Raw genomic sequence first — 19,316 nt, 5'->3', positions numbered from 1 at the left:
AACTCCAAGAACGAGTGATAAAATGATCTATGTGCATGAATGCATCTAAGATCTATATAATATGTTCAAGCTATGATGAAGATAATGATGTGATAAAGATATTAACAAACTATACTAACATGATATGCTAACATGGATATACTATGATATGACATGCTTAAATGCTAAAATGTTATTCTAACAAAGAGAGGCTAAAATGCTTGATATAATTAGACTATAATGTAAATGCATAAAACCTGGATGATTTTGACTGAAGAAATGATCTCTATTTATAGAGGAAATAGGGAAATGGATGGTTAAGATTGAATAATCTTAACAAGGGCTAGGATCAAAAGCTACTCAATCCATGTTTATAATTTTTACCAATGAAATGGTGACAATTGTCAATAAGAGGTGGCTTGAGAGAAGATGTAAGAGGCATTAAATGCTCGAGAAGACATGAGGGTCACCCTAGGAGAATGTGGTCAGGGTTACTTAGGATTAACCAGTGGATAAAGATTTTACCTAAGAGGTAAACTCTCGTGCAAGGGTTAATAAGATAATCAGGGTCAAAGTCATGAGTGCTTGATGAGACCTTTGGGTTGGATGAGGGTTAAATTAGAAGAGAAATTCTCTAACGATGAGTGAAGGTTGGATTAACCATTAATGGTTAGGAAGACTTTGGGAACAAATTTGTAAGAGCCTTACAAATTTGGGGAACTCAACAAGTTAACTCGTTGAAAAAGATAAAGTCTTAAATGCATTTAGAAGACTTTCTTCCAATTTGAGAAGTGACTTCCCCAAATTTAGGGATGTGATATGATTAGGAGAATTAAGTCTAGTTAAGTGGGATTTGAGAGGTTCTAGAAGAATGATTAGGAGGCAAGTGGGAAATGTAGGAAGATGCATGTGGGAGGAAATAGGAATTTAATTAAAATAAAATGTTTTATTTCAATTAAATGGATGCAACTTGCAATTGTAGGAAAATGCAGGTGCAAGAGGGGGGGGAGGGTTATAAATAAATTTGATTTATTTATATGCAAGGATGATTTTAATTAAATGCAAATTTAATTAAAATGGTGAAAATGGGATTTAATTAAATAAAGTGATTTATTTAATTAAAGGTTAGAAAGTGGTTAGATGAATTTAATTAAATAAATTGAATAATTCATTTAATCAAATAGATGAAAATGGAGAAATTAATTAAATAAGATTTAATTAATAGGGGGATGTGGTTTAAATAAATATTAAATATTTATTTAACTAGATTGTCAGATTTATACGTCTACAGTTGTAAAGACCTGAAATTTTTTGCATAACTCTCCTCTCAAGGTTAATGTACGAAGTTGTTTCGCTACCTTAACTTCCTTTCAAGTTTGTTGAATACAAATATTTTTTTTTAATTAAATTTTTAACAAATGAGAACCATAAACTTAGAAGTTTGGTTGACATTGTAATAAACATTTGAATAAACTCGTAAATTATATACATAATTTCATGAATAGAAATGAAGGTTTTTAGAATTAAACCCTAAATAATGAGTCTATCAAATTATACCCACTTTGTTGATTATACCACCCTACAAAGAGCAATGGTGTCATGAGAATGAAATCATAAACTGATTACACAATGTTTGGAGAAAGATATAATTAGTGAAGTATAATAGATTCACAAGTGTTGTTGTTTGCAAATTGAAAGGATAAATGATAGCTTGATGTTACCTAAAACCATGGAGAGTATGTCATGGGCATATCACATGATGGAGACAACAAAAGATTGAGAGCGATGCATGATGAAAATGGTCAAACAAGTGTGGGAAATAAGCCTCTAATTACATAGTTTCATGAATAGAAACATTGTTTCTTAGAATTAAACCATAAATAACAAGGATAGTAGACTATACATACTATGTTGAATATAACATTGTAAAGGGGCAATGGGGTCATGATAATGAAAACTTAGATGAATTGCATAATGATTGGATGAATATAGGATTACTGGAGCATAATAGCTTCACGAGTATCATTGTCTGCAAATCGAAAGGATAAATGATAGCTTGATGCTACTCAAAACCATGGAGAGTAACTTGTAGGCATATCACATGATAGATTGTTGATAATCGAGAGTGATGCATGATGACAAACAAGAAAATAATGAAGAAGTGTGGGAATAATCCCCTAATCGAACCTTAATGAATATAAACTAGCTTTAATGAGGAGAGTAGTTTGTACCAACACAAGTTATTAACATGGCGACTAAAACAAGGATCATCACATCGTTGAATTTTATGCATTAAAAATGATTTTCATACATTAGTAAACGAGTCGTATAAGTTGACAATATAAATATATATGTATCAATATGATTATTAATATGAGCATTTTTAAATTTTTGTGGTGGCAGAAGCATACAATTATTAGGAAAATAATGATTGTGTACTAGGCATCAAATTCTAGATGACATTTTTTTGACTTTTGTGCATATAACGAATCCTCATGCGTTTCTTGTACTTACTAGAATCTGAAACAATAGATTTAAACTCTTAACCCTAATCTACATAATCTCCTTACAACTCCTAGATATGAATTATGAAAATAAATCCTAATTATAATTATAATTATTGAAGAAAATATTCAAACCAAGCTTCTTCAAACCAAGCATATCTTGAAGCATTTACATTTCTTCAGTATAAATTGCCTCACGTCTTAACCTTTCTAGCTTCTGTCATATCGTCACTGATTTCTCTCAAGAAGGAAGTTTTAGCACAACATGGGATAGTCGGTCGCTTGGGCACCAATGGTAGTACCATAAAAGAACAGAAAATAATTTGTAGAGTTTCCCCTCAAATATTTGTTATACATGGTCCGAATGCCTAAAATTTAGAGGCTTTATGGGAAGAGGTGGTCTGTGAAACACTGTAATACCACCAATGTCTCGTTACAAATGTAAATCAAAACAAAGCATTTGACAAAGGTTTTTTAACTTGTTTATTCCATGTATGAATTTCAGAAATTATCAGTGCGGTGAAAGACCATGCAGCTATATCAGCAATCAACGAAATTAAAATTGTGACATTTCATGCAATCAATGAATATGGAGGTATTAGTATTTTTTTGGCGAAACTGTTTTAAATAAAAAGGGTTTCGTACCATGCCCTCTGTACTTGCCCTACAATAAAATCAGCCCCCTTTTTTGTTCTTTTCAAAAACGTTAATAAGGGCTCACTTGAACTCGTAGAAATGTGTTAGGGTTTACGTGCCTGTATTTGATTTTTGGCCAAATTCGATATCTTTAACGTAAACATGGCGAATTTGATGATCTTAGTTTCGTGCTTTTTTTTCAAGGTCATGTTTCAGTTCCTTCAGGGGACCTTATGGATTAAATTCCATGAGATTTGTTTCAAAGAATGAGTATTTACAAACCGGAAATTGATATTGCATGTCCTTTGGGCGCAGCAAACTACAATGGAGCCAGGTATGGAAAATGTTTTGAACTTTTTAATTTTTCCCTTTTTAGCTTGTCGCAACGAGTTTTTTTTTTTTTTTTCAGTTAGTAAGATTTTCAATTTCAGTGGAATTATACAAACCCTAGAAAAACAAGCATTGGCAAATTGTATGCTTTCAAAATTTCATCAAAAATTGCTTTTTTTCACTTTTTTGATTTTCGTTAGCTTACTACTGAAGTTATGTTTATGGCCAAGATATTAGTTTTGTTAAATTTACCTAGGATCTGTACTTGTTCTCGTCTAATGAGGAAGGCTACGACTTACAAGTGGATGCTATTTGCGTTTATCGTAGTTTTGAAGAACATGAACCAAGCAGGTCTACACCATAGAATTGGATGTGAGATGTTACTTGATATCACACATTAACATGCCTTTTCGCTTGCTTATGAGCTAAGTAAGCTGCATCGTTCAAGTGAATTCTAAATGGCACTCAAATATTTACATATCCATATGTTTTCCGCAGCTTTAAGAATTTGAACAACGAGGCTGCACCTTAGAAGTGGGTGCTATACGTTACTCAATTCCACACACTGATGCGTTTTTTATTTCTTTTAAGGACATGAATTAAATAGTCTGTATCTAAAAATTGGATGCAATATATTATTACTCAATGTTCGGATTTAGTTATGGGAATTCACTTTTTTTTTTTGACCAGGTTCATTTAGTAATTTAGTCTTGTTGACTGTATAAAATATAGAATATTAAAAAATAGGCATAATTTGCTTTAAGCATACAGATTTATATGGTACAGAACAGAACCGATAATTGACAATTCAATGTCAAATGTTAAGATAAATCGTGTATATATTCAACCAATAGTAATAGTCAGAAGTCAAACATGCAAGTGCACATGGAACCTTAATAGGTGCAAATCGTCATATTGTTGAGGTGTGGGAATAGTGAGAACACAATGTCTGAACACAAATCAAACTTGCAGTCCCAAGCATGGAGTAGCAATGGAGTTTTGAGGGAGTGAGGAATGAAAGGCAAGAAATGTTGTTCGCTTTTGTTTTTTATGTTGATAGCATAATTAGGTAGTTACTATTGGGGTTAGTTTAGGCATTGGCTTTTTCATTAAAAAAATGTGTTTTTGAATGGGCATGACTATGTGGGTATGTGGCCTTAACCGCGGGTCCTGCCTGGGCATATCCTGGACATACCTGGGCATGTACCACAGTTTTAGGCGAGCATACTGCAAATTTGCGCATTCCTTGATGCATACTGCAATGGAACCCATATACTATAAAATCTGGTACAGGTATATACAAGGTACCTGAAGAAGCTGGTAGCACATTTTACAGATTCACATGTTTTTTGCAGCTTTTGACGAACATGAATTGACTAGGCTGCACCTTAGAAGTGGATCTAATATATTACTTAATTTTACACATTAACATTTTTTTCACAGGTTCGAAAAACATGAACTAAGTAGTTTACACCTTAGAATTGGATGTAATATGCTACTCAATTTTTATACTTTAACACGTTTTTTTAATGGCTTTAAAGGACTTGACTAAGTAGGCTGCATCTTAGAATTGTATATGATATGTTACTTGATATTACACATTGAATGCACATAACAAATTTGATGGATGCGTTTTGTTACTCTGTACATTTTAACTTGTTTTGTTGAATTGAAGTATTTAATTGGATGATATGCCATACCTAATATTGGTGCAATTTATGCATAATGTTGTTTCCTGAGATTTGACAACTTTTATTGATGTATAGTGCATGTTTGAAGTGGATATAATGTGCTAGTAGGAGTTGGTGCAATTTATGCATAATGTCCCATCGCAGAAACCATAGTTGCAGAAATCTTAAAAAAGATTTGTGATTAATTGCTGCTCAGCCTTGAAACTTTTTCGGTGAAATTTTTGTGGGTTTTTGGATTTAATCAGTCACACTGATCTTTTGATCAAGAAACTGTGTTTTTTTTTGGTTACATAATAGTAATTTTTGTGTTTTTTATTTAACAGAAAATGCGGCAAATTTTAAATTTTTGTACTACATGCTAACCTTATATTTTCGTAATTAATTGAAAAACTCTTACCTTCTGGTTTGCTAAGTTATTCCCAAAAAGGATTTTTGCTAATGTGATTTGAACAATGTGCTCAGCAGCTAAGAATTGGATGTGCTATCTTAATATTATACATTAACATGTTTTTTGGGAATATTGGGATTTGAGGCTGGGTATTTTTTATGGAACCCTATTATCCCATTTTACCATATTGGATATTCTTTGTTTTTTTTTGGTTGGTAATAATGAGTGTTTTATCAATATAACAAAAATTTACATATTTCAGATACAATTCGCCATCACATAGCCAAGTACAAAACCATTGTCAGTCTCTAGTCATCAATTACTGCTATTAAAACTATATTCTATCTACCAAAAAACATCCTGCCATTCCCTTGCAGAAACCACCTGAGACATCTGTAGACTAGAACAACATCAACCGGTTTTACCAAAAGTTAAAACAACCTCCCCCCAAATGCCCAAAAGCCACCCAAAACTATCCTGAAAGTCTCGTACATAATAAACATATACAATATTTTCAAATACTACAAAAAGATTCATAAAATTTCTACTAAACTTCTATTTCTTCCTCACTTCTTTAAGTGAACCATTAACCCACTGATCCTTGAGCCCAAACCTTGCCTCAGAGTCTTTTGCTGCCTCTGCATTCTTCTTTCCTTTCATTTGTTCACACTCCTTGTGGATGAAAAGTTTTAGAGAGTCCCACCCAATGAAAGCTTCAGCCTTGCGCTCATCTTTGTTCATCCTCTTCGGCCATTGAATGAATGGTTGCAATTGTTGTGGTGTCTCCTTCGTCAACCCTTGGTCTGCCTCTGTGGGGAGAAAACCAGCACCCGAGATAGCATGACCGAGCATTGATTGCAGGACGAAAAGCTAGTCTTCATCCACACACCCTTTCACCACCCACTCCACTTCTTCCTTCTTCAAAGACCCCTTTTTCACCCAAAGCATTGAAAGGATTTCGTTCTAAACAAAGTAGAAGAGCAAGGACATGAAGCTTGAACTTGAAGACTTAAGGTGTATTCAAGAATTTGAGCCCTAGAGCTAAATTCGCTCCTGACCCTTCCAAAGGGTCCAGAGTGAATTTCCTTAGATCTCCTCCCTTGGTCTTAGCTTAGACCATTACCCTTGCTTCTCAGCCCTAATCAAAGGAGGAGTGACCTATCTATGCCTTGTGAGCGAATTCAAACAAGGTGAAGTGATGAAATATGGAGAATTTGTGCAAACTTGACAAATTCGCTCCCGACCCTTCCAAAGGGTCCAGAGTGAATTTTCTCAAAGGGTCATGTACCTTCCAAAGGTACCAAAGCGAAATCCTTGAGGAGACCTAATTTTTTACCAAAGTCATCGAATGGTTGTCATTTTGAGCAATAGTGAGAGCAAATTGGCTTGAGTATGGAAAGAAAAGGATCAAAGTTCAAGTCTAAGACAAAGTTATGAGAAAAGAAGTGTGAATTGAGCCTGAAGGAGCAAATTCGCTCCTGACCCTTCCAAAGGGTCCAGAGCGAACTTCTTCAAGAGACCTTGTACCTTGCTCAACCTTTGAACCAACCCATTCCTAAGTATTTTTAAAGGCAAATGACTTGATTTTGATGAGGAAAATGTTGAGAAATGTGAGGTAAATTGAGCAAAATGCCAAATTCGCTCTTGACCCTTCCAAAGGGTACAAAGCGAATTTTCTTTGAGGTCATGTACCTTCCAAAGGTACTGTTGATGTGTTTTTTATGCACATGCGAACACAGAATAAAATACCTAAGGGTACCTTATCCTCTCTTGATCAAAGTTCCCGACTACTGAAGATTTCGCCGAAGGATCAGTCAGAGTAACTCCAAGGTTCCGTTATGTAGGATCTCTACTCGTGGATAAGCTCTTCGTGGTATGATGTGATTTGCTAGAATCACAAGGGGACTTACATTTGATGACCAGAATGTCTGATTTGCTTTGAATATTGCTGGAACGTGAGATTTTACTGGTCCTAGATTTTGAAAAAAAGGAAAAAGGATAAGGGCAAGGGAAGGATCTAATTCTAACACTAAGAATGTAGGAGCAATGAATGACCTTTGATGAAATTCTAACTAAGTCTTGCTTTGACATCCCAGGACCATCTCCACAAGGTTAGTGCGATCTTCTAAGGAAAGTTTTATTATGTTCAGATCATCGCTACAGCACCATCAGGCTGATGCATATCAATGAAGAAGCGACAATTGAAATTAAGCTTAAGCTGAATGATTCCAGTTGACTACACAAGGCAAGTCTACAATCAACAAACTGCTAGTAGTATGGATATACAAATTTCACCATCGATCATACACGTTTCTTCCACTCATCTAATAACATGAAATCAAATTTGAGAAGTATAGAGACCATGCAAATTGTTGAATCGATCCATAGAATTCACCATTTCTTCAATGAAGTTTACAAATCTTTTACAACAATATCTTGGCAACAATCTTTGCCTTCTCTTTCTATTCTACTCTAACTATTTCCTACTCTCTGACTATTCACTACTATTAACCAACTATTAACCAACTATTAACCAACTAGCTATTAACTATTAACCTTTACAAATGAGGAGCCAAGGCTTTATATAGGGAGCCTTTTACAAATAGATGGCTCTGATTGATTTAGAATCAATGGCTAGGATTACAAGATAGAAACCCTAATTAGGGTTTGTTACAACAAACTTCCTCTAGCCAATGAGAAAATTACATTCCAGGAGTGAGGACCAATAGGAAGCAGGGGTAGGTGCCTCGAAGTTTGTGTCGTCCCCGATGAGTCAAGTACATTGAATCTGGACACGCTGAGGTGGACCAATCCAACGTGAGGAATGATGATTGGGATGCCACCTTGTCTGACACTTGTAACTTGTTTGATGTTCAGTTTGATGATGCTGAGAGGCTAACTTTAATTAACTCTTCTGAAACTATCTGCTTCTTCAATGGACCTTTGCTTTGACTTCCTTTGTCTTTGATGTGCTGGATGGATGGTGTACCTTTCCTTGAAATGCTAGCATCGCCTTCCTTTGTCATCTTGTGGTTCCTTAGTGTGGCAAAGTGAAGGTTCTGGAGGTAGCTGGCAATTCCTTGAACACCTTGAGTCTTCCCTTTTGCCTGTGGAACATCCTTGATGATGATGGACTGGAAGTGGTCGTCCTTGATGATGCTTGACTGGAATCGGTCGTCCTTGATGATGCTGGACTGGAAGAGTTCGTCCTTGCCCTGGCCTGGTTTTCTCCATTTGCAAAATAAACCAAAGGTGATTAAGCACATATGACATATTCATTTCAACAAAGCATTTTCCAGCTTAAATTATTAGTGAGAAGACATCAAAATGGAATTTCGCTAATTATCCTCTCCAAGGACAGGCCCTATAAGAATTTCGCCCTGGACCCTTTGGAAGGGCCAAGAGCGATTTTTGCATTCCTGGCTCAAATTCTTTTCACTTGTGACCGTACTTGCTTAGATACATGCCCAAGGACGCCCTCATTCTCAACCAACACCAAGCTTGATGTAAATTTGGGGCAAAAGAGAGGTTTTAAGAATTTCGCTCTGGACCCTTTGGAAGGGTCAGGAGCAAAAATCATGATTTGGGCTAGATTGTTCATTTTTCAAACTTCAATCTTGTTTTGGGAGCAAACATAGACCACTTTCCACCTAAGGAATAAGGATTGAAGCCCAAATAAGGTAGCAAATGAGGTTTATAATGAATTTCGCTCTGGACCCTTTGGAAGGGTCAGTAGCGAAATTCACCTTTTAGGCTAAAATCTTGATCTTCCAAAGCATCCAACTCCCTCTCAATGCAAGAACATACCAATTCATCCTCCATCATGCTAACGCCTAGCCAAAACAAGGAAGAAAACAAGAGCTATAAGGATTTTCGCTCTGGACCCTTTGGAAGGGTCAGGAGCGAAAATCATGTTTTTGACCTTGATTCTTGATTTTTCCAACTTTAATCTTCTTTGGGAGGCAAACATAGGTCGTTCTTCTTGCATCTCCATCTTGATCTTGACTTTGGCAAAGGGGAAAAGGAGTGTTTTCAAGAATTTCGCTCTGGACCCTTTGGAAGGGTCAGGAGCGAAATTCATCTTTTAGTCTAGAATCCTTCATCTCATCCACCTTTACTCACCTCCTAAGGCTAGAACATTCAAAAACACCTCCACACATGCCTTAGAAACTAGGAAATTGGCCTAGTCAAGGAAGAAATTGAGGTCTTCAAGGATTTTCGCTCTGGACCCTTTGGAAGGGTCAGGAGCGAAATCCACCTTTTAGGCTAGTTTCTCATTTCCTTTCAACTCATTCTCCTCCAAACTTGATCAATTCAACTTCCTTCCATCGCAATCCAGACAATCCATCACCCAACTGGGTCTAGGCAAGGTCAAACTAGGTTTTTAAGGCCAAAGGAAGGCAAAATGGAGGATTTCGCTCTGGACCCTTTGGAAGGGTCAGGAGCGAAATTCTCCTCCTAGGTTGATTTTCATCATCTTAAGGTCTAAAAACTCTTCTTCAAGGCAAACATGCATCAAAACCTACCAAACCATGCCTTAGAAGTTCCAATCTTGGTCAAGCTAAGGAGCAAAATAGAGGAAATGTGAATTTCGCTCTGGACCCTTTGGAAGGGTCAGGAGCGAAATTCTCATTTTAGGCTCATTTCTTGATTCCTTTCTCCTTTTCATGCCTTGGATGCACTTTGTTAGGCTTCCTTCCATCCTGATCCTGCAAATCTACCCTTTAGGTCGACATTCAGCCCAAGAATTTGGTGAAAAATAGGGTTTTACATGAATTTCGCCCTGGACCCTTTGGAAGGGTCAGGAGCGAAAATCATGTTCTAGGTTTGATTCTCCTTCAAACTTACTTGACTTTGCCTTGGATATGATCCTAGACAGACTTCCTTCCACGTCTTTCGCCAATTTTCTCAACCACTCACTGACTTCCTCAAACTCAAACAAGACACAACCAACAAAACCAAGCCTAAGGAAGACCTTGAGAGAAACCCTAACTTGGATCATCCACTGACTCATCCTAGCTCAAGCAGAGCCTGCTATCCAGCGATCCCCCTGACAGCACTCATCACGCAAAGGCTAACAGACAAAAACCCTAAAAGACCAAGAAAGCAAACCCTGGAAAGCAAAAAGCAAGGGGTCCCCATTTATAATGGGGCGATGTGTGAATACGTCACAACAGGTACCCAAGCGAAATCTCTTCTAGGTCTTCCTGTGGGTCAAAATAATGACATCTTCATATGAAAGAATTGGAATCGAAGGCTAAAATGATAAAAAGAAGGCAATAAGTGAATTTAGCTAGTAAAGAAGCTAATTCGCTCATGTACCTCTCAACGGGTCCAGAGCGAATTTTCATTATAGGTCCTATCCTTCCAAAGGGTCTGGAGCGAATTTTCATTATAGGTCTTGTACTTCCAAAGGGTCCAGAGTGAATTTTCATTATAGGTCCTGTCCTTCCAAAGGGTCTTTAGCGAAATTGATCCTAGTGATGGTTTGAAGTGAGAAATACCATGTTAGGATGAATATATCATATGTGCTTGACACCATCTTTTGTTTGTTTTGCAAATCTACAAGACCAAGTTGGAAGGAGATTAGGCAAGGACAAGGACGACCTCTTCAAACCTCATCATCATTAAGGACACCTTAAATGCATGGAAGGATACCCAAGGTGCTGCTAGGGTAAAAAGACTTTGAATGATCAACAATTACAAGCAATAGAACAAGATATTCTCAAGGACCTCATTCTGTCACATGGAGAAGTCACAAGATGTTAGAGGAGAAGGAGTGACTTGACCATGACTTCCTATCACCACTACATGAAATCAAGAGGAGGCCTCATCAAACACAAGAGACTCAAGGAAAGGTACACCATTCATCAAGTACATCAAAGACGAAGGAGGATCAACCAAGGTCAGTGCAAGGGTACGTTGAAGAAGCAAATAGTTTCAGAAGAGTTAATCAAAGTTAGCTTCTCATCATCATCACATTGAGTATCAAGAAATATTGCTCAACGTTCCTTGACCAAGCACAAACGCAAGACAAGGTGGCATCCTAGTCACTATTCCTCCAATCAGAAGGCTCCACATCAAAGTGTCCAGATTCGAGGTATCACGCTTATGCACGAAGGCACAAACTCCGATTTACCTACCCCTGTTTCCTATTGGTTCTCATGCATTGAATGTAATTTTCTCATTGGCTAAAGGAGTTTGTTGTAACAAACCCTAATTAGGGTTTTCATCTTGAAATCCTAGCCATTGATTGTAAATTAATCAGAGCCATTGAAATGTAAAGAGCTCTCTATATAAAGCTCTGGCTCTTCATTTGTAAAGGTTAATAGTTAGTTAATAATGGTTAGAACAACCAATAGTCAATAAGTTAATAGTCAATAGAATAGAGGTTAAGAGTAGAGTAGGAGGAGAAGGCAAGAAATTGTTGCCTTAATTGTACAAGACTCCATTTTTATTGAAGATATGGTGAAATATGTTGTTTCTTTGCAATGTGCATGGTTTCTTGTTGAATCTTCATATTAGATGGTAAATGATTAGATTAAATGGAGAAAGTTGTTGAATACACTCGTGTGGAATTCGCCTAGTCCATACCATTAGCCTTTTACTGATTATAAGTGCGCCCTGCGTGGTCAACTGGCATTGAATGAGCTTAATGTCGAATTGTTATACGCACATTGTTCATGCATTAACTTGAATGGTGATCAGTGTCTGATGGTGTAACGATTTGAACATATTCGAAGCGTCCCTTAGAAGATTGCACTGAGCTTGTGTCAAATTGTTCTAGTTGATGGTAAGACCTAGCCCAGTAGGACTCCACCTAGTCATTCATCTATATTCTTACATTCTAGGTCCTAGAATAGATTCTCTAAATCCTATCCTTTTGCTATTTCTTTATTCTCTTCGGTGAGTAGTTAGGACTTGAGTTCCAGCTAATTAAGTGTTCAGGCAATCAAACGTAAGTCCCCTTGTGATTCCAGCATAATCACATCATACCACAAGAGCTTATCTACACGTAGAGACCCTACATATCAGAACCTTGGAGTCTTCTCGAATGATCCTTAAGCAAATCTTCAGCATCTGAGAGATTTTGTTCAAGAGAGGATAAGATACTAGGTATTTTATTCCGTGTTCGAATGTGCATGAAAAACACATCAACACATCCCAAATGACTTTCTCCTGCATCGTCTCCACCTTGCCCCTAATTGGAAGATTGTGGAAGTATCTTACCGCTTCCTCATTAATCTCCTTTTGCTCCCTAAGAACTAAACCATCAGCATTTTTTATTGAATTTTTTTTATTGCTAGATACTTTTAACTTTAACTGAATTGTGGAAGAATTTTGTGTTTCAATCTTTTTCTTTGTGCCATGTTTCTTTGGTTTTTTGCCGCCAATAAATTTCTTACCTTGCTAGAATTTTTGAGTAGCTGGATTTCAGCCTTTTCTCTTCCTTGAAATCAGTCTCCTCCATCCCACTTTGAATAATCTTGGAGTTGAGCCTTTCCAAATCTTCTTCTAGCTGAATTTTCTCTGCAAAAATATTTTTGAACTGCTCCCTGTTCCACTTTTTCAGACACTCATATTGAGGAATTGAAGTTTCTTGAAAAATATGAAGGCCATACTCCCAGTTCTCTTTGGAGCTTGACTCTACCATTCTGAAATAAGATCTCTAAATCCTTCTCCCCTTAACCACATCTTCTCAAAACTTGAATGGGCATCGGATGGGGGCCAAATCATCATAGATCACCAACCCAATAGGGTAATGATCAGAGCTTGTGGTAGGAAGGATTTCAGCTTCAAAAACCCATGAAATCTCCGTCCAGTTTCCAGCCACCAAAAAGCGATCTAGCTTTTCAACAATATTTAGGAACCCCTGTCTATGATTTGTCCAAGTGAAATCCCCTGATTTGAATTGAATTTCCATTAGCCCATTATCATTCACAAAATTGTTAAAATCAATTTGAACTTTGACCAAGCCATCCATTACCCCCCTTTTTAACTAAGGGTTCTGAGTGGCGTTAAAATCGCCACCCAAAGGATCGCTTCTTTTGCATATTCCTAGATTATCCTTGAGATTGTTTTTCACAAATCTCTTTCCATCCGTGCTAGTAGGTCCATAAATATTCAATATAAAGAAACTTTAATGAAGAGCTTTTGAAAAAATATTTACCAATTGCCAATGCTCGTCTTGCTTTACCAATTGTGCTAACACCGTTGAGGCATTCCACAACATTCCAAGACCCCCAGGCACTCCTTCACTTTTTAATGAAGGAATCGGTTTCCTCTCCCTTGCGTTTGGTTTCTTGCAAAAAGATAACATCAAGGCACACTTGATCAAGATATCTCTTGATCAAATGCCTTTTGTCAGGGGCGTTGCAGCCGCTGACATTCCATGAAAGGACCTTCATGGTTCCTATTTCTTTTCCCGATCTTAGTTTACATTGCCCCTTTTCACTCCTTGCTAATTCTAGCTTCATCTTATTAGTTTTTGGACCTCTTTGCCTTTTTTCCCCAATCTTCGTTTTGTCTCTATTGGATTTTGATTGACACAATGTGCGCTATCCAAAATACCTTCAGTAGCTTGAAGGTCCAATATATCCTCTTTTTCTTCCTCCTCACCAACAAAGTCACTCAGCGTCTCTCCTGGAGATACATGCAAATCACTACTCTCCTCCAGAGAAAGATCAATTTTTCTAATAGGAGAAATTTGAATCTCTTTTAATGGAACATCTTCCATTGTGCCCTCTTTCTTCTCGGTCAAAACTTGTCAAAGCCAGCCATCTATCACAAGATTCACAACCCACTTCCTCCTCCCAATGTCTCAATTCGCTGTCAAGCAAGGCTCACCTTTTGGAATTGTCACCCTCTTCCAAACCCTGTGCTGGTTTTGATTCTCCTGCAAAGTTGCCACTCATCCGTTTCTCCTAACCCTCGTTCTTCTCCTCACTTTCATTTCCAATCTCCTTCATTTGGCAATCACTCTCCCGAATTGGAGAAGCCAAGGGTATACCATCACCAATATCACTCCTGCTGTGATTCAAAACGCCATCTAAATCCCTCTTCTTATTGACGTCTTCCTCTGCAGTATTAGATGCTCCCGCTGTGGTCAGCACTAGTTGAAATACGGGTGGGCCTAGTTCCTCAAGAGAAATGTCCCTGTTGATGTTCACTAGTTTATCTGTTAAAGTGTTTTGAATCAACCCTTTCCCTTTTTGTTCTTTGCACATTCACCTGCTGAGTGCCCCATTTTTTTGCACTTCGCGCAGGTATCCACTATATCTTCCACTTCAATTTCTTGCCACCAGAAACTCTCCCCTGATCTTATTTCTATGGCTTTTGGAAGAGGAGGAAAGGGCTTCCAAAGAATACAGATTCTGGCATACATACTGTGCTCCTTCTTGTCCAGTGCTTCATCCGCTTTTAAAAAATTCTCAATCCTGTCGCCAATGCTATTTAGGGTTTCAAGGTCCCAGTATTTGTGCAGAAAATTGTACAATCTTATCCATACTGGGACCTCATCGATGGAGGTTCTCTTTGGATCAAAATCTGGAACCTAGTCCTTGATGTAAAAACCTATTCCACCCATCATGAATGGGTCATTTTCCAAGATCCACACCTTATCTCTTGCATTAGTATAGATAACCAGGTAAAAGCCAGCTGGAAGGGTTTTTAAATCGAAATCTTTGCCCCAATGTTTATCACACCACTTTCTAACCCTTGAAAAGGAGGCCAGTCCCTGGCCCATTTCATGAAAAAAGCCTTTTCTTTCAAAAATTTAACTATGTCTCTCCATTCAGGGTTATCAATATTCAAGGAAACAACTCTATTGCCTTCCGTTCTAATGCATTCCTGTTTAGGCAGTGGCTCAACATCCTCCTGCTTCGACCTCCAAAATTTCCTTTCGATGCTTTTGAAATCTGTATTGGGGCCATGGTGTATCCTTGCAAAGCCCCATTTGTTGCGTAGAGAAACCCTACCGTCCTCGCCATTTTTTTGATACTGTTTTGACCCAAAATTCCCATTTGCCTGATCCTTCCATGCCCTCCCTGGTGGCCTCCACATGGTATTATGGTAACCCTGCAACCTGCGCCCCCTGATCGACCCTCCATTTCTGCCTCCAAAACCTCTGCGAATCCCTAAAGCTCGGCCGGGTCACTGCTCCATCTCTTTGCAGGAGTTTTATTTGTAGAAATTCCTTGATGTTCTTTGTTAATGTCACATGGCTTTAATATTTACTTCCAGCACTTAAGCAAATTGTCTGAATCTTTCTAATGAAATTCAGAATGAGATTTTTAGCTTAGCTTTGCTTGCTATAACTTATTTTGAACATTTAATAGGGAACAGAAAAAAAATTATGTGAATGTCTTACACAACTTATATTTTATTTTGACCTCTTATTTGTTGTTGTTTTAAATAGGAGCTGAAGAAATCTCTGCAGGATCAAATTCATCTGGTATGCATTCACTGCAATGTTCTTCTCAACAGCAAGTGAATATGCACCAGCAGCAAAAAGAAGAAATCCAGCAGCAAGGGGAGCAGCAACATCAGCAGCTAATGCAGGAATGGCAGCAGCAGCTGGAGGATCATTCAGATCAGCAGGAACAGTTTGAACGGGGTCAGACACAACATCCAGAGCAAAGTCACGTGCAGCCTTATGTGCAAAGTGAGCATCAACATCTGGAACTTCCTCAGCTGCAACAAAAACAACATTGGCAGCCAGAACAACAGGTGCAGATGCAGCAAATGCTGCAACATTCACAACAGCATCATTTGCAAGAGATGCATTCACAGCAGCAGAAGGTGCAACAACCTCAGCATCAGCAAGAGTTGGTACCACAATTGCAGCAGCAGTTGCAGCCACAGCAGCAAGAGTCACCTTCACAATCAGAGCAGCAAGATATGGCAATGCAATTGCAGCAGCAAGAGTTGCCACTGCAAGAGTTGGCATTGCAATTGCAGCAGCAAGAGTTGGCATTGCAATTGCAGCAGCAACAGTTACCACCACAAATGCCACACGAACATTTGAAACAATTGCCGCAGACTCAGCAGCAGCAGTTAGAACAGTCACCAGCTGAGCCACAACAACAACATTTGCAACAGTTGCAACAATCTCAACAACATTTGCAGCAACCTCAGCAACAACAACACTCCTCACAACATTTTCCACTACAAACACAACAATATGTGCCACAATCTCAGCAGCAGCCACAACAGTCATCTCTGGAACCTCAGCACCAACATATGCAGCCATTGTCAGAACATCAGTTGCAACAATTACCGTTGCATTCACAGCAACAACATTTGCCACAACCTCAGCAGCAGACACAACAGCAACAGTTACAGATTTTATCACAACATCAGCAGCAGTCACAACAACTGCCACTGCAATCTCAGGAGCAACATTTGCCACAATCTCAGCAAAAGCCTCAGCAGCAGGTACAACAATCACCATTGCCTTCTCAGCACCAACATTTACAGCAGTTGCCACAGCCTCAGCAGCAGCCACAGTTGCAACAGGCGCCACTACCTTCTCAGCAGCAACATTTGCAGCAGCTGGCACAATCTCAGCAACAGCCACAACAGAAGTTGCAACAGCTGTCATTGCAACAACAACAGCAACATTTGCAACAATCTCAGCAACAGGCACAACAGCATTTGCAACAATCATCAATGTCTTCTCATCAGCAACAAACTCAGCAACAGTTGCCTCAACCTCAGCAGCAGTTGCCACAACCTCAGCAGCAACATTTGCAGCAATTATCGCAACCTCAAAAGCAACATTTGCAGCAGTTGCCACAACCTCAGCAGCAACGTTCACAACAGCTACCACATTCTCAACAACAGCCACAACAGCCACAACCTCAGCAACAACGTTCGCAGCTGCAGCCACATCTGCAGCAGCTATCACAATCTCAACAACAGTTGCAACAGAAACAACTCCAGCCTCAGGTATAAGTGGGCAAAATTTTAGTTGATGATTATTAAGCAAGTAGTGATGATGATTCACTTTGATTCTTATCCAACCGCATTTTTTTCGTAGACAAATTCAGCACCTTTCATATAAAATATATATAATCTCAGTGACATTGAAAAATGTTAGTAAGGTTCTTGTTAAATATAAAACCATCGAGAGTTTCGTATTTAAAAGGTTTACAAGATATTTAAACTTCTGAAGTGTTTTTTGGCTAGGTGCAGCAGCAGCAGCAGCAGCTAAGTAATCAGCAACCATCACAGCCTGCTATGGGCCAAGCAACTACTTCTGTCAGGGGACAAAATGCATCTGGCGCTCATTCTATTTCTTTTGGCTCTTTGATACCAATGATTTTGCCTCACCTATCAAAAGAACAGTCAGATCGACTTCAGGGACTATATACGAGATTGAGAGTGAGTCGAAGCATATTTCTGTCACCCTTGCTGTTCTTTGCCTTTTTAAAAAGCATTCATAATATCTTGCTCTTTATGGTAGTACAAGATGTAATGAAAATATTACATCCATTTATTACTGTCTGTTTGAAATGATAGTATATGAGATGGAAAGTTCCAAACATATATTCTTTCCTAATCCGGAAAATAAAATTATGTAATTTAATCTAAAATCAGAAATTAAAAAACTGATCTTTCAGATAATAACTATAAGATCTTTTCCAGGCCTGAGATGGCAAATTTTAGCAACATTCCATTCACGAACCTCAAAATTTTAGCAACATTCCATTCACGAACCTCAAAAATCATGCTTGGAGTTGATCTGAGATCTCATTCAACAAAAAATGAGTTACACTCAACATACATATAACTATGAACATTTTTGCAAATCAAAGAACCACCCAAGAGGAAAACCACATTTTTTTTGGGCATCGGGGAAGTTCATGGTTTGCTGTGAACAGGAAGCATTCAGTGATGATGGCAGAATTTGAGACATATCGATTTATATGCATGTTCCATTGAGTGTCTCTTTGGTGGGAGACAAGTAAATGTAGTGATATTAAAAAGGGATGCCTAGAAGTTGCCCGAAAATTATGGGAAAAGGGGACAACCACAGGAATAATTATACCAGAAAATTTAAAATATAAAAACTATCAAAATTATTAAAAAATATTAGTTAAAATCACAATATTAACTAATCAATATCAATATCAGCGCCTTACCAATGATGGCTATCAACTAACACTAACAACATTTGTTTTGTTAATCAAACTAAAAGGGAACATTAAGATAGTTGTTCAGAAATATGAGTACTAATTGTCCATTGATATAACTCTGTTAATTAAAAACAATGTTTTTTAATATATATTACCAATTATCCATTAAATCTGTATCTACAAAACATCAACCCTCCTGCCCTTTATATTCTAAGGGAGAATAGAAGGTATCTTCGAATGAGCTGAAGATGCTTCTATTATGGGACTATTTATGGGCTTTGGAAAATCCATCTATGTTTTGCTTCCTGTATAGAGGATTTTTTTGTTTTAATTTTGAAATTAAGGGGCAAATCTTTATTATCCAGATGCCTCACTAATTGCATATTGTGTCTATTATAAATTTGATTGAGCAAGAAAAACTGTCTTGTGCTCATCAATTTCATCTCCGCTTCTTAAGGGTGATAAAATTACTGCCAAACAATTTCGTCACCGCTTCTGAACTCAAGGGTGATAAAATTACTCTACTCTTTTGTGTTGCATGTTAAATTTATCCTTGACATTGGAAAATTTGAATCACTTATCTATTTTGTATAACCATACTCATCTTGCTTGATAGTTTGAGATGATTGGCCTGGAGAATAGAAAGTAC

The 19,316-nt window shown here is 37.8% G+C and overlaps 1 protein-coding gene across 8 annotated transcripts in view; it reads left to right on the top strand.

Moving 5' to 3' along the window:
• The first annotated feature begins 2,641 nt into the window (after nt 1–2,641).
• The window catches only part of LOC131067681 (transcription initiation factor TFIID subunit 4b), a 76,057-nt gene continuing 59,382 nt past the window's right edge, over nt 2,642–19,316 (top strand). Inside the window, exons 1-5 of one of the 8 annotated variants that reach the window (XM_058002797.2) lie at nt 2,642–2,778; nt 2,989–3,078; nt 3,336–3,453; nt 15,946–17,477; nt 17,718–17,912. In XM_058002797.2, the coding sequence (XP_057858780.1) occupies nt 3,444–3,453; nt 15,946–17,477; nt 17,718–17,912 (1,737 nt within the window). In that variant the 5' untranslated portion in view covers nt 2,642–2,778; nt 2,989–3,078; nt 3,336–3,443. Of the gene's footprint in view, nt 3,079–3,323; nt 3,454–15,945; nt 17,478–17,717; nt 17,913–19,316 lie in introns of all 8 variants that reach the window. The other 7 variants (XM_058002794.2, XM_058002795.2, XM_058002796.2 and 4 more) reach the window with 7 other exon arrangements.

Source organism: Cryptomeria japonica, chromosome 8, assembly GCF_030272615.1.
Source record: "Cryptomeria japonica chromosome 8, Sugi_1.0, whole genome shotgun sequence".
NCBI classification, from domain to species: domain Eukaryota; kingdom Viridiplantae; phylum Streptophyta; class Pinopsida; order Cupressales; family Cupressaceae; genus Cryptomeria; species Cryptomeria japonica.
The sequence above is the reverse complement of the archived record's forward strand: the minus strand, read 5'-3'. Positions and strand labels throughout refer to the sequence as shown.